This window comes from Hydra vulgaris, chromosome 02, assembly GCF_038396675.1.
Source record: "Hydra vulgaris chromosome 02, alternate assembly HydraT2T_AEP".
NCBI lineage: Eukaryota > Metazoa > Cnidaria > Hydrozoa > Anthoathecata > Hydridae > Hydra > Hydra vulgaris.
In genome coordinates, this window is record NC_088921.1 from 43,120,405 (window position 1) to 43,147,668 (window position 27,264).

The 27,264-nt window shown below is 28.1% G+C and overlaps 1 protein-coding gene across 1 annotated transcript in view; it reads left to right on the plus strand.

Annotated features, from left to right (window-relative positions):
* Nucleotides 1-24,971, plus strand: part of LOC101239878 (protein GPR107) — an 89,266-nt gene extending 64,295 nt beyond the window's left edge. Inside the window, exons 12-20 of the mRNA XM_065790995.1 lie at nt 757-825; nt 4,342-4,403; nt 4,491-4,534; nt 9,828-9,877; nt 18,748-18,795; nt 20,535-20,570; nt 24,585-24,628; nt 24,711-24,791; nt 24,877-24,971. Of these exons, the coding sequence (XP_065647067.1) occupies nt 757-825; nt 4,342-4,403; nt 4,491-4,534; nt 9,828-9,877; nt 18,748-18,795; nt 20,535-20,570; nt 24,585-24,628; nt 24,711-24,791; nt 24,877-24,943 (501 nt within the window). The 3' untranslated portion in view covers nt 24,944-24,971. The remainder of the gene's footprint in view (nt 1-756; nt 826-4,341; nt 4,404-4,490; nt 4,535-9,827; nt 9,878-18,747; nt 18,796-20,534; nt 20,571-24,584; nt 24,629-24,710; nt 24,792-24,876) is intronic.
* The last annotated feature ends 2,293 nt before the right edge of the window (nt 24,972-27,264 follow it).

Below are 27,264 nucleotides of genomic sequence, written 5' to 3' on the forward strand. Positions count from 1 at the left end.
ATAAAAATTGTTATTAAAATTTTTTTATATTGAAATTTTATAAAGCTTTATTAAATTAAAAATTTTTTTTACAAGTGAAACAGATAAACCCACAAAAACATTCCAATTATTGCAAAATAGTAAAAAGTTATTATATTGCAAATCAAATCAAATTTACTTAATAATTATACTTGTTTGAACCAGGGGTTTAACATTAGGGTTCTGCCTACTCAAGTAAAACATTTTCCAGTGGCATTTAATAAATGCAAGTTGGATATTTGTTTCAATAACAAATATCCTACTCACATTTATTAAATGCTACTGGAAAAAAAATATGCATTGATAATATACAATATGCAATTGTTAGTTGCCTTATTAATAACTGTACAAAAGGTAAAAGGTATTCAACAAGTAAATATTTAACATGTAGTCACTCATATAGTTAAAAGGTATTCAACAAGTAAATATTTAACATAACGTAATTCATATAGTTAAAAGGTATTCAACAAGTAAATATTTAACATAACATAATTCATATAGTTAAAAGGTATTTAACAAGTAAATATTTAACATAACATAACTCATATAGTTAAAAGGTATTCAACAAGAAAATATTAACATAACATAACTCATATAGTTAAAAGGTATTCATCAAGTAAATATTTAACATAAAATAACTCATAGTTAAAAGGTATTCAACAAATAAATATTTAACATGTAGTAACTCATATAGTTAAAATAATAAGTTAAATTTTCAAATTTTTTCTCTTTTTTTAGGTAATTACAAATGTTGCTCAGATTATTATTGATTCTTCTGAAGAAGGAAATGCATCATATCAAAACTGGATATCTTTTCAAAAACTTATTTGATGCAAAAAATTACAGTACTCCGCTGCAAGTCAGGCTATTTGTCAGTCAATGTATGTACCAAAGCCCCCGGCAGCAGGCTATTTTAGTGTGACATCAGAGTGCTCATCTAAACCAGCAATTCAATTAATTTTTTTCCATTATTAAAAAAAAAAAAAGAAACAAATAATCTCATACTGCATGTTTTTATGCTTATTTTATATATATATATATATATATATATATATATATATATTTATATTTATATATATATATATATATATATATATATATATATATATATATATATATATATATATATATATATATATATATATATATATATATATATATATACACACACACACATATATATACAAAATAGATAATGTATTATTATGATATAATAATAATAATACTCTTGTGCGTTTAAGAGTGCTCAATATTATTAAATAATAGAGCAATATTTATTTATTTATATAAAATGAATAAAAACAACTATTGATGGAACTCTGAATTTCATGCCTTTCGGCAATTATCAGCCATTGTATATTTCGTCACTTAAAAACCGTTTAAAAATTTACAAATTAAAATTACGGTGAAACGAGTTCTGACGTTACAAAAACAAAACAAAACAAAAACAAAATGACATCAAAGGTTTTAGTCCCCAGTGTTGAAAAAGGATAGTAAAAATTTCTTTGAATGCTGGCACTTTGATATTATTTCATATCTTTTATTAAGTAAGTTTTCTCCCTTATATGATAGTATATGAAATTTCTCGCAGAGACAAAGATTACAAACTTTTGATGTTTGGTTGTAGGGCTTACATTGTGCTATTATTTTCCATTTAACAACAGGTTTTATATTTTTCGATTTAAGCTTCCATATTTCTTTGGAAAGTTCAGTGTCATTTTTATATTTAGGTGAATTGAAAGACTTAAGATGGTTGGCATATCTTAATTTAAATGTGTTTTCACTTATACCGAAATAAACTTTATCTTAGAATTAAGGATCTCCAGAACTTAAAGTAGCTTGGTATACTATAATGCTAGAAAGGCATTGGTTATTAATCGAGATCCCTCGCACTCTTGAGTTAACATTATCGACTATAGCAGTAAATGAAACTGTATATATGTATATATATATATATATATATATATATATAAAAAGTTTTATACAATATATATATATTAAGTTATATACAGTATATATATATATATATATAAAGTTATACACAGTATATATATATAAAGTTATATTTTTTTTTTTTTTTTTTTTTTTTTAGATTATTCACCTTTCCAAGGCCCGAGGGGGGCCACTACAGTCGAGGAGGCTACTCTATTTTTTTTTTTTTTTTTTTTAATTTGTTATTCGTGGTACAACCCTCTCTCAACTCTTTAACTCCGAAACACGAACCTTTCCGAGCAAGGCCGCTGCGCGGAGAAACTAAGTTGAGCGCGGTACTTCCAGGGACGTGGTGGGAGTCGAACTCCGAACCTCTCGCTTATGAAGCGAGCACTCTTACCACTACACCACTACCGCATATATATATATATATATATATATATATATATATATATATATATATATATATATATATACATATATATATATATATATATATATATATATATATATATATATACACATACATACAGTGAACAAAAAAAATTAATCGTGCACCATAGTAAAAACTTTTTAAAACTGAATTTAAACTAAATTAAGTTAAAATTTATGCTTTTTATATCAAATAATTAAAATTTATATATGAATTTATCGAAAAAGGAACTAAAAAATTACAAAATAATAATATAAGTTACGAAAAATTACAAAAGAAATGAAAAATCAAAAAAAGGCAAAAAAATTAAACATGCATAATTTAAAAAATTAAATTAAATTAAAAATAAAGAAAATTAATAACACGTAGGTCCACCATTTGATTGAATGACGGCTAAACAATGTCTACGCATTGAATTTACCAAGTTTCTGGTAATATCTGACCCGATATCTGACCAAAAACTTAAATTAAATTTTTCAGATCGGCTTTCTCCGAAATTCGCCGGTTTTTTAATTTTTTCTCGACGTGAGCCCAAAGATGCTCGATTGGGTCTGGTGATTGAGCAACCCATTCGAGCATTTTGAACCCTTAAACTTTTAAATAATCGACGACCGAACGAGCCGTATGCTTGGGATCATTGTCGTGTTAAAAGATAAAATTATCTTTCAACCCGACAGTTTCTCCAGATGAACTTAAATTATCTTGCAAAATTGATTTATATAAATATTGATCCATTCTCTGATCAATAAATGCCAATTTCCCGACTCTGCTCGCTGCCATACATCCCCAGACCATAATATTACTGCCACCGTGTTTAACTGTGGCATTCAAACACTTCAATTGAAGCTCTTCTCCTGGCTTCCTCCATATCTTTACAGCTCCATCAGAGCCAAATAAATTGAATTTCGACTTGTCAGACCAAATGACTCAAATCAGTCCCAGAACTCTTGTGGCTTATCCACGTACTTTTTTGCCCATTCGAGCCGCTTCTTTCTATTGATTGGGCTTATATATGGCTTGTTGCGTGGTGTTCGTCCATGTAAATTCGCTTCATGCAAGCGATTTCTAATTATTTGCGGTGTGAGAGACAATTCAAAACTCTCCTCCAACTCTTTTGCTGCTGCTGTTGTTGAAGATCTTGGATTATTTTCAAATCTTTTGATCAAAGATTGATCTTGATGCGCAGTATTTTCAAGGTTTCCAACTTTTTTAAACTTTTCCTCGATGGATTTGGCTTGCAAAACGGTTGCAGGCGATATACATAGCGTTTTAGCTATTGATCTTTGGCTTTGGCCATCTTGCCATAACGCAATTACTTGTGCACGAAGTCCGATCGAATGAGATGTGTAGCTTCTTTTAGATTTTATATTTTCAATGCTGGTCATTGCTGGAAAGTTTATTAATATAAATATATAGTTTAAATTAATATAAATAGATAATATAATTAAATATAATATAATTTTTGATACTTACCATTCGAATTTTCTTGTTGCATGATTAATTTTTTTGTCAGGAATTTTCAATAAAGTTAGTTCTTTATTTTTTTAGATATAACAAATTCAAATTTTTTATTTTCAAACATGATTTTTAATGTATTTTTTAAGCGCTATCTTTTGGTGAAATTAGTTTTTCAAAAAAGTTTATACTTTTTGAGAAAAATGCATTTGTATTAATTTCTATTGGCTGCATGATTAATTTTTTTGCTCACTGTATATATATATATATATATATATATATATATATATATATATATATATATATATATATATATATATATATATATATATATATATATATATATATAAATATGTATGTATGTATATAGGAAAAGTTTTAAGTTAGAGTACATAATTCAAAGTTCATATATAGAAGTTATGAACATTATTTATTGTATTATTAATTTTTAATTACCTGACACAGCTTGTATTAATAATTTTTTCTTGACATTGCAAGTTTACTCGAGAATTACAATCTTTGTTGATCTGGTTTGTTGTGGAGCCATATTGCTTCCAGTTGTGTGGTATGAAGTTTAATTATTATGAAACTTGTTAAAAATTACTTAATATAAGCATTGTATCATATATTGATATCTGCATTTTAAATTTAGGTCTATAAGACATCTGACAGAGGCAGCTAAAACTGATGGCAAAGGTTTTTGACATTTTTTAAAATGTTATAAGTATTTTTTAACATAAAGTTTAATTAATTATAAAATATATTGTGAAGTATACTGTAAATTTTGACATTATCAAGTTTAAATGTAGTATGTTTAATAAAAAGAAAAAAATCTGTTGTTTAGTGAAACTATTATGTAATTATATTAGATATATTGATGTTTTAAAAAATAAAAGATTTGTTTGTAATCAAGAATTAAATTAGCAGAATTATTAGTATTAAATAGCAGCCATGGCGCAGTGGTTATAGTTCAGTTTAGAGAACGGAGAGGATCATGGTTCAATGCTGGCTTCGTGGTTAAATGCTCTTTCATGGTGCTATGTGATGGTCTTCTAAGTGAACCTTAATAATTAATAAATAAAATAAGAAGAATATGTAATAATAAAATAAGAAGAATATGTAAACACACTTTATATTTTAAATAGTATTTTAGCCATTGAGAAATAAAAATCTGGTAAGTTTGTATGAAATCTAATAATCACCTAAAAATATGTTTTCACATTTTACATTAATGCTAGTTATAGATTTGTTAGAGTCTCTCCCTTTGTAATTTGTATATTCATCAGAAATCAGTGATTTTAAGTTATTCCTGAGGAATTGACTTGGCTCCTGAGCAATCTGCTGTTGGATAGAAGTTTATGCAGTTTCTTGTCCTCTTTTTTTTTACTGATGTTTAAGTTTTTTACTGATATTCTTAAGGGGTTAACAGATTCTATCTGTTGACCAGCCTTGCACCCCTTCTTCATCTATTAGGCTGGCACAGATTTATTTTTAATACATTGTTTCCAGTTTAGGATGTTGAATGCTGGATCTTCTTGACTCAATGCATGGGTTTTGCTTTTTCATTTGAGTTTAGCTGTCTCATCTTGTGATCTTAGTGTTAATCGTTATCTTCCTTTAATTCGTAAAGACTCAATAGTCCATGCTTGGCCTGGGCATTTACATTCTTAAGAATTCACCTATTTGTCGTGAAACTAAGTTTGAATCCACAGACTATTCTTTCATGTGCTTTCGTTTAGCACCACTTCACTCTATTGCCTTTCTCTTTGTTCTATATCGCTCTCCTTCATCACAAGACTGCACTCTTTTTGATGTTATTTCTGATCATATTGACCAAGCCCTCTCTCTTTATCCATCAGCTAATATAGTTGTTGTTGGTGACTTTAATGCTCACCACTCTGGATGGCTTGGCTCTAGTGTCACTGATTCTGCTGGCATTAAAGCCCACAACTTTTGCCTTTCTCAATCCCTAACTCAAATAGTCAACTTTCCAACTCGCTTTCCTGACAACCTTGCATTGAAACTTTTCAGGCTGGCATTGAAACTTTTATTCCCTCTCGACGATTCCAGGTCAAGCCTCACTCTCCTCCATGGTTTTCCTCGCACTGTGCTGCTGTGATTGCAATCGAAACCGTTACTTCCATATTTATCAGCAAAACAATTCTCCAGAAAACAGACGTCTTTTTATTACTGCTAAAAACAATTGTAAAAAGGTTTTGTCTATTCTCAGGTCATGAAATCTTGTATCTCATCTCAAAAATTAGGCTCTCGTGACTTCTGGAAAATCTTTAATAGTAATAATAATAAGGGCAAATCTTTAATTCCACCTTTCTTGTATGGTTCAGACTTTGTCACCTCACCTAAAGACAAAGCTGAATTGTTTGCTAAAAACTTTTCATCAATATCATCTCTTGATTCCACTAGTTGCGTTCTACCTGATATTGCCAACAAACAGGTTGATCCATTGCTTGACATTCATATAACTCCAGCTTTTGTATCTAAAGTGATTTCCTGTCTAGACTCTTCTACAGCTTGTGGCCCAGACAACATACCTGTTATTGTCTTGCAGAAGTGTTCTCCGGAGCTGTCATCTATACTCTCAAAACTATTCAACAAGTGCTTATCAGAGTCTTGTTTTCCAGCCTGCTGAAAAGCGGCATCTGTTATCCCCATCTTCAAAAATTCTGGAGAGCGTTCTGATTCGTCTAACTGCCGTCCCATTAGTCTTCTTCCTATCATAAGCAAGGTTTTTGAATCTTTAATTAACAAACACTTAATTTCTCATCTTGAATCTAATAACTTACTTCCTGACCATCAATATGGATTTCGATCTTCTCGTTCTACAGCTGATATGCTAACAGTAATAACTGATAGGTTTTATTGTGCATTAGATAAAGGTGGAGAGGTTAAGGCCATCGCTCTTGACATTTCAAAAGCATTTGATAAAGTTTGGCATGCTGATCTTCTCCATAAGCTTTCTTCTTATGGTGTATCTGGCAACATCTTTAAGATTATTGAATCCTTCCTTTCCAATCGTAGTATAAAAGTTGTCCTCGATGGACAGCACTCTTCTTCTTATTCTGTAACTTCAGAGGTTCCTCAAGGTTCTATCCTTGGACCTATACTCTAATGATCTTCCAGATATTCTCACATCTAAGGTGGCATTGTTTGCTGATGATACTACCATTTATTCTTGTCGTGATAAGAAACCAACACTCTCCGATTTTTTGGAGGGGGCATTTGAGCTTGAAAAGGATCTCACTTCTGCTACAGCATGGGGCTCACAGTGGCTGGTGAACTTCGATACAGATAAAACTCAATTTTTTTCAGCCAATCATTATCGCAATAATTTAGGTCTTCCTATATTTATGAACGGTGATGTACTCGATGAGTACATCACCGTTCATAAATATATGAGTACATCTACACTTCATCTTCTAGGATTAGCTCTTACTTCCAATCTTTTTTGGAAACCATATATCAAATCAGTTGCAAAATAAGCATCTGCTAAGGTTGCATCTCTTTATCGAGCTCGTCACTTTCTTACTTCGGATTCTATCCTTTATCTCTATAAATCTCAAATCCGGCCTTGTATGGAATACTGTTGCCATATCTGGGGTGGTTCTTCTAATGATGCCCTTTCTCTTTTAGACAGGGTGCAAAAGCGCATTGTAAACAAAGTTGGACCTGCTCTTGCAGCCAACCTTCAACCATTATCACATCATCGTAATGTCGCTTCTCTTTCTCTTTTCTACAAATACTATAATGGGCACTGCTCTAAAGAACTAGCTTCTCTTGTGCCTTCTACTAAAATTCATTCTTGTGTTACTCATCATTCAATTAAGTCTCATCCTTTTTCTGTGACTGTTCCTAAGTGCTCTAAAAAAATTTGTCTAGTTTTTTTCCTCGAACATCAGTTCTTTGGAATTCGCTTCCTTCATCTTGTTTTCATGATTCTTATAATTTGCAATCCTTATAGTTGTCCGTCAATCGTTATCTTACTCTACAATCTACAATCTCACATTTCTCTTTTAGTAACTTCCAACTTTAACTAGTGGCTGCTTGCAGCCTTGTTGGAAGCGAAGATGTTTAAAAAAAAAATGTTGATTTTTTTTTTTTTTATAACATAAAAACTATCTACATTTTCTTTTTCATTAAAAAAGATATACTGAATTAAATAAGTGTTTCAATCTTCTACGGTATTCTACTATGACAGCACCATCTTTCTCAACTTTTGCAGGCTTTCTTTCAGCATTTGTTAGTGTTTTTGAGAAAAAGACCATGGGTCTACCTGGTTGCAATAATATTCCTACCATTGCTGTGTCATAAGCATCTGTTTCAATAGTTAGTGGAACTTTGAATTTGGCGAAGCTAGGCAAGCTTCTACAAGTTTAATTTTGAGCTTTTTAATTGCTTCTTTCTTATGTGGAGTCAGCCCCTAGTTGGAAAACTGTCTCTGGCTTAAAACTCAACTCAATGCAGTTGTGTATCCATTAGTGTAATAGGCAGGCAAACCAAATTCGGTTTAGTTCTTTTAAAGTATTTGGCTCTGGCATACTTATAAAGGCTTAGCATCTTTTTTGGGTTGGGTCTCAAGGTTCTATTTTTAACAATATTGCCAAAGAAATCAATGTAAGTTTTTTTAAATTTGTTTCTTTTTTTGTTTATTTCTATGTTAGCGATTTTAGCTACATGTAGAAAACAACTAAGATTTTTATCATACTCTTGGGCATCTTTTCCAGTTAGCCTGAATAAATTCATCCATATTCTGCTGAAATATTAGTACATCATTAGTGCAATCAAATGGTAAACATTTAAACTCATATAATTTGCCATTAGCTTCAAATGTGATTAGCTTGTAATTTTCAGGCCCTATTTTCACATGATGATATGCCAATTTGAGTTCAAAATTGTGCTGAAGACTTTATGAACTGCTATTTCAAATATCAAGTTGTCAATTTGAGATGTTAGGTATGAATCCAATGGGATGTGCAGATTAATTTGAATAATCGATCACAAGACGATTTTTTATTTATTTTGATACTGCAAAACATTGTGCATATCAAGGACTACAGCTCACTTAAATTATTTTTTGTTATAACATTCATCTTGTCTTTTATGAAGGAGTTATTTTTGGGAACCTGTTGTGATGTTTTAGTGACCAGTTTAATTTTGTCAATATTAATTCTATATATTTATGCATAAGGGGTACATTTCATGTTTATTGTTGTCAGACAAAATTTTAGTGACACTTTGTTTCCTACAAAATTGATAGTAATTGAGGTATGTTTTGTTAATATATCCATTCCGATTACCAGTGCCACCAAGTTGTCTACAATGAGGAATTGTCCGTTTAATTTTTCACAAGCTTATAACAATAAACCTTGGTAGAACCTCAAAGATATCTTTAACTTTTAAAACATCTTATCATCTCAACTCTTACTTATCTTACCTTATTAACTATTGCAAGATACAGTTTAAGATATAATTTTGAGCTCTGATAAAAACAAAAGACCATAAACAGAAATTTGATTTTCTTTGATTTGATATACATAAGAGTGAGAATATGAAGCGAATAAGGGTAAACTGCTATACATAGGTTTTAAATACACACAGTGAGACTATTGTGAATAATGTTTGAGTATGATGGCTAGATATTGAGACGATGGTGGTAGTATGGCTAAACTTGAAACACATAGATTCGTTTTACATATCAGTGAAAATATCAAGAGAATAAAGAAAAGTTTTTGACATTAAACTTTGCATATATGTTTTTTATAAGATTTAAGATCTGATAAAACTGAAAGTGTAATGCTCATTGGGTTTAATTATAATTTTTTAATGTTTAATGAAAACCTTAAATTATGTATTGTGTGTTGAAAAGGAGGGGGGTAATTTTTTATTTATTTTTTTTTGCTTTTGTATTTACTATTTTATATTAGTGTGCCTAAAAGTTTTTTTGTAAAATTTTATTAACTTTATTTTATAGCTGCAATCAGTCTTCAAAAGTTAAAGCTATTTCGACATTTTTATGTTATGGTAAGGTAGTTTTTTTTACTTACCCATTTATATACAGACTTAAGAAAACATTAGTGGGTAATTCCACATTAAATCACTCAAATTAAGAAAACATATAATTTTATATAATCTAACTTTTGTGTTAAATATCATAAAACGTCCTCATGTAAAAAAAAAATTTTTTGCTATTTTTTCCTGTTAAAATTTTAGTAAAAAAATCTAACTTCAAAAACAATAAAAGCATATAAAACTATAATTTCAAAGATATAGCACTTTGTCAATAAATTATAAAAAAAAAACTTGCAAATATAATTCTGTTCAAGTATTAAATTTGGCTTACAGACTCTTGAAGAAAAAAATGAAATATTTATAAAAACTATATTTTAAAAAGACCTACATAATATGTGTGACATTAATTGAAAAGCACTTGTTTTTATATAACAATTTTTATCTAAAAACTGATTAAGTGTGTTTTTTGAATTTTGGCAATTATAGTATATAAACCTATAAGTATCTAAAAAGATCAGTTAAAGAAAACTTTTATTTATAAATTTTTATTTGAACAAAATTAACAAAATTTACCAGTACAAAACATTTGACTAAAGAAGGAGTTTTAAAATATAAGAATTATATCTAAAAGTTAAGAATTATATCTGCTTTAAATTTTTTTTTTTTTTACAGAAAATAAAGTAACAAAGAAGAATTCTTACTATTTGTTATTATATTATTATTTGTTATTGAAATCCTTTCTTCTTACTGTTCATAGCATGTTAATATGTGTTCTATTGGTTTATTTCAATGTGTGTTCATTGATTTTTTTAAAATTATGTTCTATTAGCTTAATGACATCAGAGATATGCAAAGATCAACAAGGTGTTATTGAGATATTTAATAATGAAAGACAAAACTATTATATCTTTATGCTGTGATTTATCAAAATTAAAAAAATTATGTGAAACACATTCTACAAAATATTTAAATATGTTTCCTATATGGCAGAAAGCTTGTGATCCATTCAATCTACACATGAAGAGAATTACTAGTAAATAGCTGTAAAATTTGAACATTTTATTATTCTATATAACTTTTTAATTTGCATTTTAAAAAACACAACATAAAGTTTCATACAAGCTTTTTACACTTCAGTTATTTCAAATTTTCATCATTTCACTTTTACTTTTACTTCAGAAGAGAAAATCTTGCAGAATAGGAACAAAGTCAGGTTGAACAACAGGAAAATAACAATAATCTTCAGGTTTTTAACATATTTCCTTTAAAATCTCATTCAAAATTTTCAAAAATATACACTCAGAAGGAAAGCAAAAGGTTGCACACATCAACAGTGGTAAAAGATATAACTAGATAAATAAAAAGTTAATCTTCCCTCAAAAAAAAATTGTGATGAAACAATTTATCATTAATATAACATGTATCTAAGAACACAATTTCCTAATATATTTTGTGCACTTTAATTCATAAAATGTGCACTTTTCAGAAAAAGAATTAAAAACAAAAACTTATGAAAAGTTAAAACAAAATCCCAAACCCTTAGTAGATGTAGCAGCACTCCTTGCATGTTCTCCCTTATTAGTCAGTTGATGTATGTGCTCAAATTATTTAGTCAGTTGATGTACTCAACTTATGCTTTTCATAGTCTAAGATTCAGATACAGAGTTCTTACTGGAACATCAAACAGTGTTCTATAGATGTAATAGTATGTCACTATAAAGACAAGAAAAGTATACTGAAACTTTTTACTGCTTTTTATCAGATGACATGATTTAACCTATGTGTACAAAATATTTCAACTAATCAAACTCACATTAAAAACGAAATTTCTCAATTTGTCCAAAATATATTTATTTACTGATGGTGTTTATTGTGCGGTAAGGTAAGCGTCACTGAGGAATTTGAAGTATATGTTTCATATTGGACAAGTAGGCCTCACTGAGGAATTGGCAGTATATGTTTCATATTGGACAAATGAGTGTCACTGAGGCATTTGAAGTTTATGGTTTCATATTGGACAAGTGAGCGCCACTGAGGAATTTGAAGTATATTGTTTAGAAAAAGTTCAAGTTCTATAATTTCTTTTTCGAGTACAAGGAAAAATAAGTGCAGATAAATGTTTATAAATTTTGAGGCCTAAATTGGCATAGTTTAACCTCAGTTTAATGGACTGTGTTGCCATTGCTAAATTTAAATATTGAATATAAAATAAAATATAAAGTAAATGATAAATAAAAAATAGATAATAAAATAGTAAAAATTAGAAAAGAATTTTACTTTTACTAAGGGAAGCATTTAATGAACAACACACTACAGGGAAGCATTGTGGACTTATCTAGCTTTATTAACAATAAAGCCAATAAGTATCAAGAAAAACAAGAAAGTTTTTTCCTGCTGCTGGCATAATTTGTATTAAAGTAAAGTCTAGTTAGGGTGTTAGTTCACTAGATACTTTATATTTTTTAAGTCTTATTACCTAAATTTAATAAAATGATTGATAATAACTCGAAAAATGTTGTTTTTTTAATGTAATTTTTGAGATGACATCATGAGATAACAGGAGCATCCTGATTAACAAAAAGAGTTAAGAGTTCAGATTATAAATTCTGAATCTGAAAAAAATATTTAATGGTTTCTTGCTAGAAGAGGGTTTGATAATGTTTTAAACAGGAAAATGACTAAAAAAAATAATTTTTTTGTAAAAAATTGTATTCAACTTATCATTTATTATGTTTCATGACAATTTCATATTTGACTAAAAAAAGTCATAAAAATGACCAAATTGAGTTTTTGTGAAGGTTGTATTTAGAATAATTATTTGAGTATTTAGAATAATTAGGCAATTTTTCTTATATTAGAGTAAGACCATATGGTGCATTTTTTCCAGGTTTTACTTTCATTTTTGTGAAAATAGTTTTATAATGGAAAAATAATGAAACAAATATACATAGACATGCAAAAAACATTGTTGAATTTCAAAGTGTCACCCAAACATAAGGTTTTCATATTATTTTTACTAATTAAAAAGTTATTAGTAAGTTTATTCTTAGAAAAACATTTTTTTTATTAAAAATTTTTAATTAAAAAATGTTTTAGTAAGTATGACAATAAAGAGCTTTTGATTATGAAACGTGATATACGTGATATATTAGAAAGAAACGTGATATACGTGATATATTAGAAAGAAACGTGATATACGTGATATATTCGAAAGAAATGTGATATATGTGATATATTCGAAAGAAACGTGATATACGTGATATATTCGAAAGAAACGTGATATACGTGATATATTCGAAAGAAACGTGATATATGTGATATATTAGAAAGAAACGTGATATACGTGATATATTAGAAAGAAACGTGATATACGTGATATATTAGAAAGAAACGTGATATACGTGATATATTCGAAAGAAACGTGATATACGTGATATATTAGAAAGAAACGTGATATACGTGATATATTAGAAAGAAACGTGATATACGTGATATATTCGAAAGAAACGTGATATACGTGATATATTCGAAAGAAACGTGTTATACGTGATATATTAGAAAGAAACGTGATATACGTGATATATTAGAAAGAAACGTGATATACGTGATATATTAGAAAGAAATTTTGGTCTTATATTAACTAAATATTGAAATTTGTAGAACTAATGAAAGAAATTTACAAAAAATTAATGGTTAAGTCAAAAAACATAAAGAACATATTTTTAATTGAATTTTTGGTACTTAAAGTACCAAAAATTCAATTAAAGGAGTTTGTGTACATTGAGCTATTCACACTTTAATATGCTGTTTTATTATGAGAACAGTGCAGAGCTTAATTTCATTATATATAAAGGTCCCGGACAAAATGTCCAATCAAAACTTGTTTGGGTCGGACAGTGTCTAATCAAATTTTTAAAATATAATTTTTATGGTTTTACGGAACCGAGTTATGCATCCGAAATCTTTGTCATGTTATTCAGTTTATTTAACGTTAGTCTAGTGAAATTGTAGTTTCTTTCCTTATTATATAGAATATTTCATTGCAGATTTTTGTTTTTTTAATAAAATAGTTTCAATTAAATATTGTATGTTTTTTTTAGATTTTTTATGTGTAAATTAAATGTTATATTTAAATTTTTTTTTGGTAGGTATGTATTTTTTATGAAAAATTTTAATGTTTAAAACTATTTTTCCATGTCTTTCTAAAAATCTTTTGAAAGATTATTTTTTTAAGTTCATGGTCGTAGACAATTTGGGGGGCTATGAAGAGTAGGGACGCAAATAACACGTCTCTTAACAATAAAACTCTTCAGAATTCTGTAGTAATTCTTAAACTGTTTGTATTACACTAACTTTTTTTAAAATGTATTTTCTCGTAAGTTTTTGTGGTAATTTATTATTTTAAAATGTTTTTATTGATATAAAGTAAAATTCGGCCTTAATATATAATATTTTTGAATGCGTACGTGATTTGGAAATTAAAATATAGATTAGAAACGTAAAACACATTTTGGCTATTTTTCAAACTTCAAGTTTTATATAGTATAAGACCTTCATAAAACATTATAGCAGTTTCAAGAATCTTTTCGAAATTGTCCAAATACAGTTTTTCTACCTTTACTTTGGCTAAAAAACTATATCTATGATGTTAAGTTCATCAGCTGTGTGTTTAACAGCATACACCAGTTTAACCGTGCTTGGTTCATGGTGCTTTTTAACCAAGTTTTGATTCTTCGTAGTGTGCTGAAAGCTCTCTCGCTGGTAGTCTTTGTTGCTGTTATCAGAAGGATAAGTTTTATCAGCTTCCTGATTTTTGATAATGGTTCTTTTTCAACTTCATTTGCTTCTCTGTAAAACACAAAAAGTTATGTGTTGTATTAGCATACAAATACGCATTGTAGTGCATATGTTAGTCAATTTGAGATATTAAATAAATAAGAATGAGGTTTACAGGAATTATTAAATAAATAAGAATGAGGTTTACAGGAATTATTAAATAAATAAGAATGAGGTTTACAGGAAATCCATTCAAATCTAAAAAAATTAAGGACTTTTTGTAGAGTGTCAAATGGTTCAATTGTGGATTCATGCATAACTTGTAATTATGCATGCAGTCTTGAAGCATTCAAATCTGTAGCATAGAAAGCAACAACTTCTTTATTTATTGAACTACCTTCAGATGAAACATAAGTAATGATTCTATCTTTTGAAGCATTAAATATCCTTGTTGTTCAAATCTAGATTAAATGCTGCCAATTGTCATTTCTATAGCTTCGAAGTATATCTTCTTGAAAAAGTCAAGCTAGAATTTTCAGATAATACTGATGCAAATGCTCCTATTACTGAGGTACTGTGCGATGGCGGGGCAAAGCAGGTTTTTCTAGTTGAAGCAATTTTTGTTTAATTTCAATCTGTTTCAGAATAGCTCAAATGATTTTTCAGACCAGATAGATTTCAATGTAATCAAAGTTCTTTTAACAACTTCCTGACCTTCACTAGCCAAAAATGTAACCTTTTGCAAACTTTTTGATAAATTGTCTACTATGCATAGAATAATCTTGCCCAATTCATTTCCAAACAAGAAAGGGAGTTTGTTCATTTGTAACTCTACCTATTCGAGCAACAATCTCACTGTCTTTTATCTCAGATTTAGCTTATTCCCAAGCAACTTGTAGAGCTTCATAGTTTAAGCAGCATCATTTTATTCCAGATATAGAATAAAATGATGCTGCTCTTACCGTCTAGCTTGTAGGGTAGAGTACACGAATACCGGGTGTCCCAGGGAGAATTTTTTTTTTTACCTATTTAAAAAGGCATCCACATTTGGGAGATTTTGCTATCAACTTTGTAATTTCATGAACAGTGTTCAGAGCATTTTTCATAATGCTGATAGCTTAAGTTTATCTTGTACTGCTAAGTTCAAAGGGTGACCATAACAATGCAAATATAATGTTTTGGGTTTAACCTGTCATGACGCTGGCACCATTATAATATTGACCGCAATAATTATTAATTGAAAGTTTCATCTGCATAATCTTTGATAGTTGCAGTAATACTTTCAGCAGATGCGTTTTTTATAATGTAAAGTCGGACAAACACTTCATGCACTTCCAAGTCATCTACATATTGCAAGCAAATCACCATTTGCTCAGTGTTGGACTGATCTGTGGTTTCATCTACCATAATAGTAAACCATTTTCTAAAATTGTTGGATGTAATTTTTCTGAGTATAGTGTGACCCATTTTCTGCATAATTTCATTTTGGATAGTTGCACTTGTAAATTTAGCTTGCGACTTTCTCATTCATGTATTTAAAGAGGGATTATCTTTGCTTCTGAGATTAAGTAATTGAATTCTTTATGATCTTTGTATTGTAATCACCACGCAGAGCAATACCTTGTCTGGCGAGTAACTGAATATTCTTTATTATTATTAACATTGCTCTATTTTCCATTTTTTCCTCCGCATGAGTTTTGCTGAGAAGTTCACCAATATTTTTAATTGTTGAAGGAATAGTTATTACCTTCTCGATTGCTTCTTGATGAGAAAGAGTATTTTGGTGTTTCTGGAATTTTTGTAAATCCTTTTTCCAATTAGAAAATCCAGATTTTGAAAACATCCTCGCTGCATTATAAAGATGATTAATTATGCATTTCCATTAACATACAATAGTAGCATAAAATTGTATCATTACATTCGTTGTAATGCAACCACGGAAACAGCTTGTACCATTGCTGACAAAATGATCGCTTCTGACTACCACATGTATGTCTTGGAAAAAGTAACACAAGTTGATGCGAAAACCTCCATAATTCGATTAAATGCAAAGTCACCGTGAAATGCGCTTAAGAAACACTTACGTTTAACATTCTATAATTCGAATCTCTATAATTCAAAAACCTCCAAAACTCGAATTAGATCCGTCAGTAAGATTCTCTCTGTAAATTGAACTTTTTTAACTTCTGACGTGAAAAGCTCATTAAACCGTCAAAATCTTTTTTCAAATTTCGAATGTTGTTAGTTTTTGAAAAACGATTAGTGTAAATTATCTTCTACTGTTAAAAAAAATCATGGCATCAAAGAGACATAAAGAAAACAATTTAAAGCGGAAATAAAAAAATCTAATGGAATTGAAGAAAGAAAAAAACAAATAAAGAGGTTTTGAAAATTTTTGATATTCCACCAAACACTCTTTCAATCTAGAAAAAGAGTAAAGATAAAATCTTTGACGCTTTTTGTCAAGGAAATTTGATTAAACAGGTGAAAGTTGATTCGTATTACCTAGTAAACAAAGCTGTACTTAAATGGTTTAAACGAATGAGAGCTGATAATGTACCAATTAGTGGCTTGCTGGTAAGATAAAAGGCTTCACATTTTGCGATAGAGTTAAAATGCTTCAAAAATTTTCAAACTTTGGAAGGAGGCTAGACTAATTTAAGAAAAAGCAAATTAATTTGGAGATAATTTGACGAAGACTCTTACAGATATAAATTGTGACATGAATTTACTAGCTTATAAATGACATTCTACAATTACTGACTTTTTTTTTCAAATTTAAAAGTTTAAAACAAATAATATATATATTGTTTTTAGGGCTAAGAATAACTATTTTTTTGTTTGTTTGATTTCTATTCGTTACTTTGAAAAGAATATTTGAAAAAAAGGTCAACTTTCTATAATTCGAAAATCTCTCTAATTCAAACTTTTATTTTTCCCCATAAAATTCGAATTAGAGAGATTGTACTGTAATAATATAACACATGATTCAATAATAATCAAATTTCTTTTTGCTCTAGAGCATTATGCAAAAGTTAATGCTAAACTAAACTCTTCTTAGATAAAAACCAACCACAAAGTTACTCTGTGTGTTGAGTGTGCTCTTCTGGATATTTAAGTCTATTTCATGTAGGTATATATTCCAAATGAAGTCTGTTAAGCAAACTGACTGTAAACTATTCAGAAAACTTGGATGGTGTGAATCTAAACTCAGTTAGAAGTCTTCAACAAAAACAAGAAGTTTTAAATATTTTTTTCATACACTGAACTATAAGGTCTAAGTAAATATACATTAACATTCTAAATAATTTTATTGTTTTAAATTTTGCTTTAATTATCTACTATTTAATTAAATTTTTTATTGTAACGGATATCTAATAAGTTTAAATAGGCTTGGACTTCCTTCATTTTACCCTTTGCCTCATTTGTGAACCTTAGCATTTTTTTTTTCAGATTTTATGAATGCTCGTTTCTTTTTATATAAAACAAAGACTCTTGAATAACGTGCATTTTTAATGCTTAAATGGGCTTAAAAAGACCCCCTCAACTTTTTATACCAAAGTCATAATGGAGTTGAAAAATTATATATATGCTAAAAGCTATATATATATATATATATTAAATATATATAATTTTCAGTCCAGCTAGATTATATCTAACATATAAATAATTTATATACTAGATATAATCTAGTTGGAATCACAGATTTTAATAAAACTGTTACTTGTTTATTATAAATAAATTTTAATCAAATTCATAATTGTTTTCATATATTCATAATTCATATATTCATAAAATAATATAGTCATATATTCATAATTGTTTATTATAACAAATATTCACAGTATTTATAATTATTTATTATAACAAAGTTGTTTTACTTTTGTTTTACAAAAAAATGTAATTTTTTAATTGTAACCTGTTCTCTTTTTCTATACACCTCGCCCCCATCCAAGAAAAATATTATTTTTGTACTTTCTTTTTTTTAACCAAAAAAGTTCCTGCACATGACCCAATTGCTGATGATAGTATTGCCCTGACAATACTGTCATCAGCAATTGTCTATTGCTATGATACAACATACCTTGAAGCTATTTATTGTTTAGATTGTTTGCTATATTTACTTCACACGTATTATTGTTTATTTGATAAAGGTAAGCTAATAATTTTCTCTTTTCAAATTTAGTTTTATATCAAAAATGATGTAAAAATTTTTTTGTTAATTAATTTTGAAATCATGTTTTTAAAATAAGTGAAGTTATTCAAAGATTTTTGAATTTATTTATGAAATATTTTTCTTATTATAGCAAGTTCTATTTAAAAGTTTTTAAGATTTTTTTTTTACTTTTCTTTTTATCTCTGATTATATTTTGTAAGTATTTAACTAAATAATATTAATAATTACCTGTTAATTATTAGCTCTATTAACCCCTCAAATGTTGTTTTTGCAAATTTTTTTTTATTATCATAATGGACTTTTATAGCTAACTTATCATCATAACAGATTTTTTTTTGTTGACTTATTTAAGTTTTTATCTGAAGTTATTATTTGAATTATTATCGATGTCGTTGCTGTTGTTGTTGTATTGGTTAAGAAAAAAAAATTTGAATTTGGTTTATTATTTACAGAGGTTTGAAAAGTATTAGAATCATCAACTTAAAAAGCATAAAGCAATGGCATTGTGTAAAAAAAGCATAAAACAATGGCTTGGTGTAAAGGAATTTTTTAAATTCTTTATTTTGTTTAAATCAAACAATTCATTGATACACAATTTAGTTTAACAAACTTTTCAACATGTTTTAGTTTGTCGATTTTAAATTTTAGGCACATTCCTTAGATGTTGGGGTTATAAAAATATAATTTTTTTCATACATTTTTTAAAGCAAAATTAATTAGATTTGTAAGTTTGTTTATGCTATGAATGTTGACAACTTTTAAATTTTAGACTGAATTCTGATAAACTTCTATCCATTGCCATGGAAGATTGGAAATTTTTTATCAATGCTATCATTAACTAGGTCATATGACATGTTCTGAATCACAAATGTATGAAACAGTTTAACTTAAATTAAGTAACTCAGCTTTTTAAAGATTTTTAAAGGTTGCATATGAGAAAAAAATACTTTGTTGCACACAACAATGTGTGCAATAAATAATGTGATTCATCCTGGTTTGCTCCAAACAGGAGTTTATGTTAATGCATAGAAAATGGTGGCAGCTCATGTTCTACTAAAAAATGGTGGCGGTTCATGCCTACTAAAGATATTTGGCTTTTTAATTGTTTAGCAGTGGCTACTTGCTTGGTCCCAAAAAAAACCTAATTAGATCAGATAGCATTTTACACAACTATTAGAAACTATTAGTAAAATAATAAAAAAAAATTTTTTTACTGTATTATAAAAACCTAAACACGCATTCTTTAAACTGAAAAAATTAGTAAAATTTGCAGATGATTTAATACTTCTCACCCCACTGTAGATTTCAATGTATTATTAAAAAAATATTGCTATAATCATTATATAATGAAATGTATTCTATTTTTAATTTTATTATTACTTTATTATTTTTAACAATAGTAGTAATAATAGTAATTATTTTTAAAACAATTTTTGTTATTACTATTACTAATATTGTGATTATTGTTTATAAATGTTGTTGTAATTGTTGTTGTTGTTGTTGTTGTTGTTGTTGTTACTGTATTGTACAAAAACAGTTTGGTATTGTACCAAGATTAATTGAATATTTTTAAATAACTTAATAAAAACTGGAATAAATGCAATTTTTTTTTTATGGTTATAATGAACTTTTATAACTTACTTCTTATTATTTTAACAGATTTCTTTTTGTTGACTTACATATGTTATTGTACCATTATTAACTGAATGTTTTTAGATAACAGTTCCTTATCAGTATACATGGTTAGATGAGGTAATTTTATTATTATTATTATTATTATTATTATTATCAATATACATGTGTAGATGAGGTAATTTTATTAAAATATTGAGGTAAGTTTATTAAAATATTTAGATGAGGTAATTTTATTAAAATAGAATAAAATAAAGGAGTTTTCTAATACAGTTAGAAAATAATGGATTTTGGTAATATATAGAAAAATATTTTTATTAAAATACAACAATTTTGGTAATATACTAGTAATAGAACGCTCGTATCCAGAGGTTCAAGGTTCAAATCCACTCTGATGCTTCTGGCACTTCTGCATTCAATCTGTTTCTTTGCACAATTGTTAAAGGTGTTTCAAGTTTAAGGTTGGTTCAACCTGTTTTAAGTTTAGGGTTGAGAAAGAGTTGCAAATAAAATTAAAAACAATAAAACAATTTGCCTATTTAAAAAATTTTCAAGTCTCCTTTTGAAAGTTTTTTTCAAAACATATTCACTTCCAACAAGGCTTCAAGCAACCACTAATTAAGGTAGGTCTTAACAGAAAACAACAAGACTGCCACTAATTAAAGTTATAACAGAAAACAAAGAAGAGTTGCAAAAAGCGGTTGGCAAAAGACTTAAAAAAATGTAAACTGCATGTGCCAAGAAAACATAAAGATGCTAGAGAATACCAAAGCACTGATCTTTGCAAAATACTGATAAAAGTTTTTTGAACATGAAGGAACAAAAGAGTTTTATGACTAATCTTGCAATCTGACTTGTGGAGTTATTTGACTTGTGGAGTTATACGTATACTGCTAAAATTAATGCTGTGTCTAGACTATTAAAACCTTGAGAAATATTTGAAACTTAAAAAATCTTAAACTTTCTTTATAAGTATAGTATATTTTATACTGAAATATTTATATGTATAAATATTTAAGTATAAAATTAAAAGACAAGATTAGCTTATTTTATGTTACTATGCTTTAAAAGTATCTTTAATGCAGTTAGTTTGGTTGCAGTCGTGGTTACAAATAAAGTTTTGTTACGTATTCACAGAATTTAGTAAAGTAAAATTAATAATTTACTTGTGTTATTTGTCTAAATGACAAAAACAATACTTTGTATGTGATTTTCATATTTGTGTACACTGTATAGTAGATACCTTCTTAGACTCGTTATTAAAATATAACCCTAATGTTCTACTACCCAAATTTTGTGGTCACTAGTTCAAACTAACTTTTCGAAAACGTGTTTTTTCAGCTTTGTAATTCAAATGTCTTTAAAATCTTTCTAAATCTGTTTGTAACATTTATAGTATAGAGTACTGTTCAAATTATTACGATAATTGACAAAAAACTTGTTTTTTACACTAAAAACTAGTTTTTACTCCTCGTGTTCAATATATAAGCCCAAATTTAGCAAAAATACATGTACTGCATACAATTTACTCATTGTGCATATGTTTTCAGTATTTGGTTGCACCACCCTTGGCTTTTATAAGCGCTGCAATTCTATTCGTCATACTTGCATAGTATTTGGAAAATAACTGTGTGATATCCGGATTGTGATACCATACATGATTAATGCGTTCGATTAGGTCACGCTGGTTAATAGTGGTGACCTCGTTTACTGTCTTTCAGATTGTGCCATACCCCTTTAATTGGGTTCATATCAGGATTACTTGCCGGCCAGGGCAACACTTCCATACCGATGTCAACAAAGTAATTCTTGATAATGTATGCTGTATGACAGGGTGCCCCATCTTGCATGTAAATGCAGTTCTCATCAAGAAAACAGTCCTCTAGTTGAGGAATCAGACAAGCTCTCATCACTTTCTTGTACTGTTTCGCATTCATCATGCTATCTACAATGTATAGACATCCAGGTCCTTTGAAAGATATCACACTCCAAACCATGACTTTAGTTGGATGTTTGACCTTCTGCGCCAGACACTGTGGAAGAAACTTTTCTTGGTCTTCTTCTTACATAGTGGCAATCGTTGTTCAATATTTCCAGTGTTGATTCATCCGAAAAACATACCTTAAACGCACACATATACAGTGAATTACACAGACTGCTATTATAGGCTTACAACTGTTACAATTATTCTCATTCTAGTAATTTAAATTTCTAGTTAGGTTAAATTTCATTTAATTTGTTTGTCGCTAATTTTGCTGGACAGTATGGAAGTACCTTTAGACAACTCATCATTTTCCAGTCCTCCGCTGTCCACGTGGCAAATTGTTTGGCCCATGATAATCTTTTCTTCATCATTGCAGCAGTCAATTTCAGTTTCTTTCTTGGTCGGTACGCCCTCAAACCAGCTTCAATTAATCTTCTTTGCACTGTGCTGCTACTCATTTGAACACCTAAAGTGTTTATTTCAAACATCAATCTGCGTGATGTCATCTTGCGGTTAGATTTAGAGAGTCTCGCCAAAGCTCGATCATCTTGTGGTGATGATCGAGCTTTAGCTTTCTTCCGCATTTTCCTTTACGTTTAGGAGTACCAGTTGAGCCATGCTGCATGTTCTTTTTTATTCTTGGCATGATGCTCTGAGTCACCCCATATTCTAAAGCTATCTGACATTGACTAAGCTCTATATTCTCCAAAAGAACTTTAATCTGACCCCTTTTACGGGGAGATAAATCTTTTTTTTTCCCCATGGCTACTAAAGTAAATAAGTAAAACAATTAAACACTGAAGACTATTTTGATTTTGTACATGAAGTTGATGGTCTGGTTTCAGGACCTCAAATCGAGTCATTTCTGGTAGCCTAACTTCTTGCAAAATAATCCCTGCCTAATTGCAAATAATTGAAAAAATTGAATATTCATAACTAAGAACATTACTAACGTATTTTTTAAATTTTCGAAGTACAAATCTAATATGCAGGCACTAAAATCTCACAATAATGCCCCAGGTATGATATTAATCATAATACTTATTTACTATAATGCATTTTAATGACAAAAAGTAAAGTTTAACTTAAAATTTTTTCTCAATTATCATAATAATTTGAACATTACTGTATATATTTTAAAGTATATAAGTTTTATATAAAATATATAATGAAGTTTTTTTAGTTAAGTCTTTTTATTTTTCATAAAATTTAGTTCTAAATGTTCCTTAAAACAGTGCAAAAAAATGTTTTTTCTACTGCTGGAAAAAATATGTTTCGAAAATCTTACCAATCTAAGATCAGAAAATTTTTTTGCATTTTGGTTACGACCTTTACGTTTGTGGCAACCTCAATTTTTTTGTGGCAAGTTCAGTTTTGTTTAAATATATCAAAGATTATGGTTTTTTAATCTATAAAGGCAGAGAAAAGCCTTTTTTTATTTTGATTTCATTCACTATTTCTCAGTTATTTTAACTTACAATGAAATATACTCTGCTCTCTCTAGAATCTATAAATCTAATAACATTTACAATCATCACATTTTGAGTGATAAATGAATCTTTGACAATTTTTTTATGAGTGAATCTTGGATATTGCAGAATTTGCCTGCGATGTGCAGGAACCTGCTTACTAATCTAATGAATTAGGTTTTTGAGTCAACTGAAATCTAATGAATCGGGTTTCAAAAATTAAAGAGATTTATATATAACTCGATTTAATTTTTGTTCTTTTGGTAATGCTTTTGTTTTGAATTGGATTTAAAATTAATTGAAGTTCAATGAATTAGGTTTCTAAGTCAACTGAAATATAATGAATTAGGTTTCTAAGTCAACTGAAATCTAGTTAATTAGGTTTTTAAGTCAACTGAAATCTAATGAATCGGGTTTCAAAATGTTTAAGTACATTGCTAAAAATTTACAGTTTAAATAAGAATTAGTGAAAAAATTGTTTTAGATGTTACTCCCATTAAGCAATAAATAATCTTTTAAAAAATCATTTTAAATTAAAAAAAAATAATTTCAAAGATTTTTATTTTGGAGTATTTCAATAAATTCACTTATTTTCTAATTGTGCACACGAAGAATATTTTTTTATATACCAATGTGCTAGGATAACACCTTGAAATGATTTTAAATATTTTTTTAATTCAGTTCTTCACAGAAATGGGAACTTTCCTTTTTTATGTTATGACTGGGTGAGTTTTTTTAAATTATTGCTTCTACTGTTTTTGGTTGTGTAGTATTTCTTAAAAATCTTTTTCAAATTCAAACTTTTAGTTACAAGTTTCGACCAGCCAACAATAATCCTTATTTAAACGTTCCTCAAGATGAACCTGACTACACGGAAATGAATGAAATGTATGTCTCATAAAATTTTTTACGATATTTTAATCCAAGTTTCATCATGTTTTTTGACAATTTTTTTTTATTATTGTTATTTTAGTTCGCCGCATTCCGCCTTCAGTGAAAATTTAATGAGAGTCAATAAAGGCAGCAACTCCACTGTTTAGAAATAAATATAATTATTCTGTTCAAGAATTTCTTATTAAGTTTTTTTTTCAAAACCGTTTTATATACTGTTTTAAAAAAAACTTCCAAAAACAAGAAACATAAAAAGAACACTTGCAACAACTACAGAAAAAATTTGAGTTTTTATTTATTGTAAATAAAAAAACTCAGTTTAATTTATTCCGAACGTTTGATTTTATTACTAGTCTTGCATATTTTACTTAATTACTTGAAAATCGTAATTTTACTTAATAAGCATTACTAATATATAATAAGTTGGTACTTTAAGTTTGCCGTAATTTTGAAACAGATAATGTTTTGAAAATTAAATTTAATTTAGATTGTTTCAGATTTTATATATAATTTTAGTTCAGTCTAAACTTCAAAGACTCAAAGAAAAAGCTTCAAATTTTAACGAAGAGCGGGGGTAGCAACTATTTTCAAATTGTAAATTAAACTCTATTATTTAGTGTTTGGGAGTTTCAATTAAATTTATTGATCCAAAATTTAATGTGTGCTAATGAAACTGTCTGAGGCACACCCCAGAGGAAAAAAATTAAAATTAAAAAAAAGTACACCAGAAACTTATTTCATTTTCAAAACGACCATATCGTGTGCAGTTCTAAAGAGAGAACTGCAGGTTCTTGGGGATGTCTGCTACGTCGTTGGACGTACCCAAAAGAATCAAATAAGAGTTTTTCATTTTGAATATATTATTAAAAAAAAAGTTTTACTATTTAAAAAAAAGTTTTTTTAAAGTTTTACTGTTATTGTATATATTATAACTATTAAAACTAAACTACAGCAATAACTAAACAAATTATGCACGGTTAATTATCTAAAACGGTTGGAAAGAAATTGAAAACCGGAAAACATAATAGTATTTCGGTTTTATAATTTTGCAATTAAATAAAAAAAAACATTTCAGTATTTTGATGGAGGTTAAAACTAACATTTGAGTTGTACAACTTAATTAGAAGCTCGAATTAACTTTTGTTTTATAGAACTTTATTTTTTAAATATTTTCTTTTGTTTAAATAGAAATAAAAATGATTATTTCAGTTAGAATAAATTTTGACGTACACCCTGAGTAAAAAGTTTTTCAAATTTTATAGCTTAATTATCATAAGGAGGCTAAACTAGTTAGTATCAAGTACACATTAAAATATATCAATGGACATCCCCAGTTTTAATACACTAGACTGTAGACACACTAACTGCGTATCTTTGTAATAACTTTTTAATTATTATATTTTTAATTAAAAATTAGGAAAAAGTTTTAAATATAAAAAATTAAATTCAGACTACCTTTTCAACATACATCCTTACTGGTTTTTGTTTTATTAAACATAAAATATAGTCGTTGATTAGTTCAAAGTGCCACTAAATTCACAAGTTTATATAGCACTTCAAAGAAAAAGTTAGTTCGTTGAAGAGAAACATTAGAAAAACATCATTTCAATTAAAGTTAGGCAACCAAATATTATATTAACATTGCAGAATTTTCAGTATCACAATATCCTTTAGATAAAGAAAGGAAGACAGAGTTATTACAAGAAGAAGCTGTTTATAATTGTATCGATAAAAACTAGTCTTTGTTCTTTGTTTTTCTTGGATAATCAAGCCTTTGTGACACAAAAAATAGGATGTCTATATCCAGATTTTGAACTTATTAAGTATATATTATTATTTAGCCGAATTGGTTATCCATAATGAGAATTATTATCACTTTATTATCAATAATAATTATTATCACTTCTTAAGTTATGAAAGAGTTTTAAATGATTTTTGTGCCCTTTTCTGCACAATCGATACGTTTTTTTAGTACTAAAAATTCCAAATTAGAAAAAGGAAAAATTTAACAATTTAATGTTTTAATAAATGCTATTACTGATTTTTCTTCTTTGAATGTTATGAATTGTGAAATTATGGCATGGATACTATTTCTACGGGGCTTTTTTTAAAGAATGTTTTTAAATATCAATATAACATTTAACCTCTGCTACTACATCTTCTACTGAAGTTAATAAAAAATTTTGACTTTGTTGTTGCACTGTCAATAACAAAACATGTTTTTGATATAACTCTTAATTACACGAATGTGCAAGCAAGTAATAATGATATTTTTTATAGTTTTAACCTTATTCAAGCATTTAAAGATGTTGTCTCGTTGCTTAGAAATATTTTTAATTAACACCTTCAAATATGCTTTGAACAAGCCTAAAAAGTGCATTTTTCAAACCTTTTCTTTACTAAGGTGCCTAAAAGGTTATAAGAAAGTGGTACGGAGAAGTTGAAAAATGGTAGATAAAGTCGAAATGTT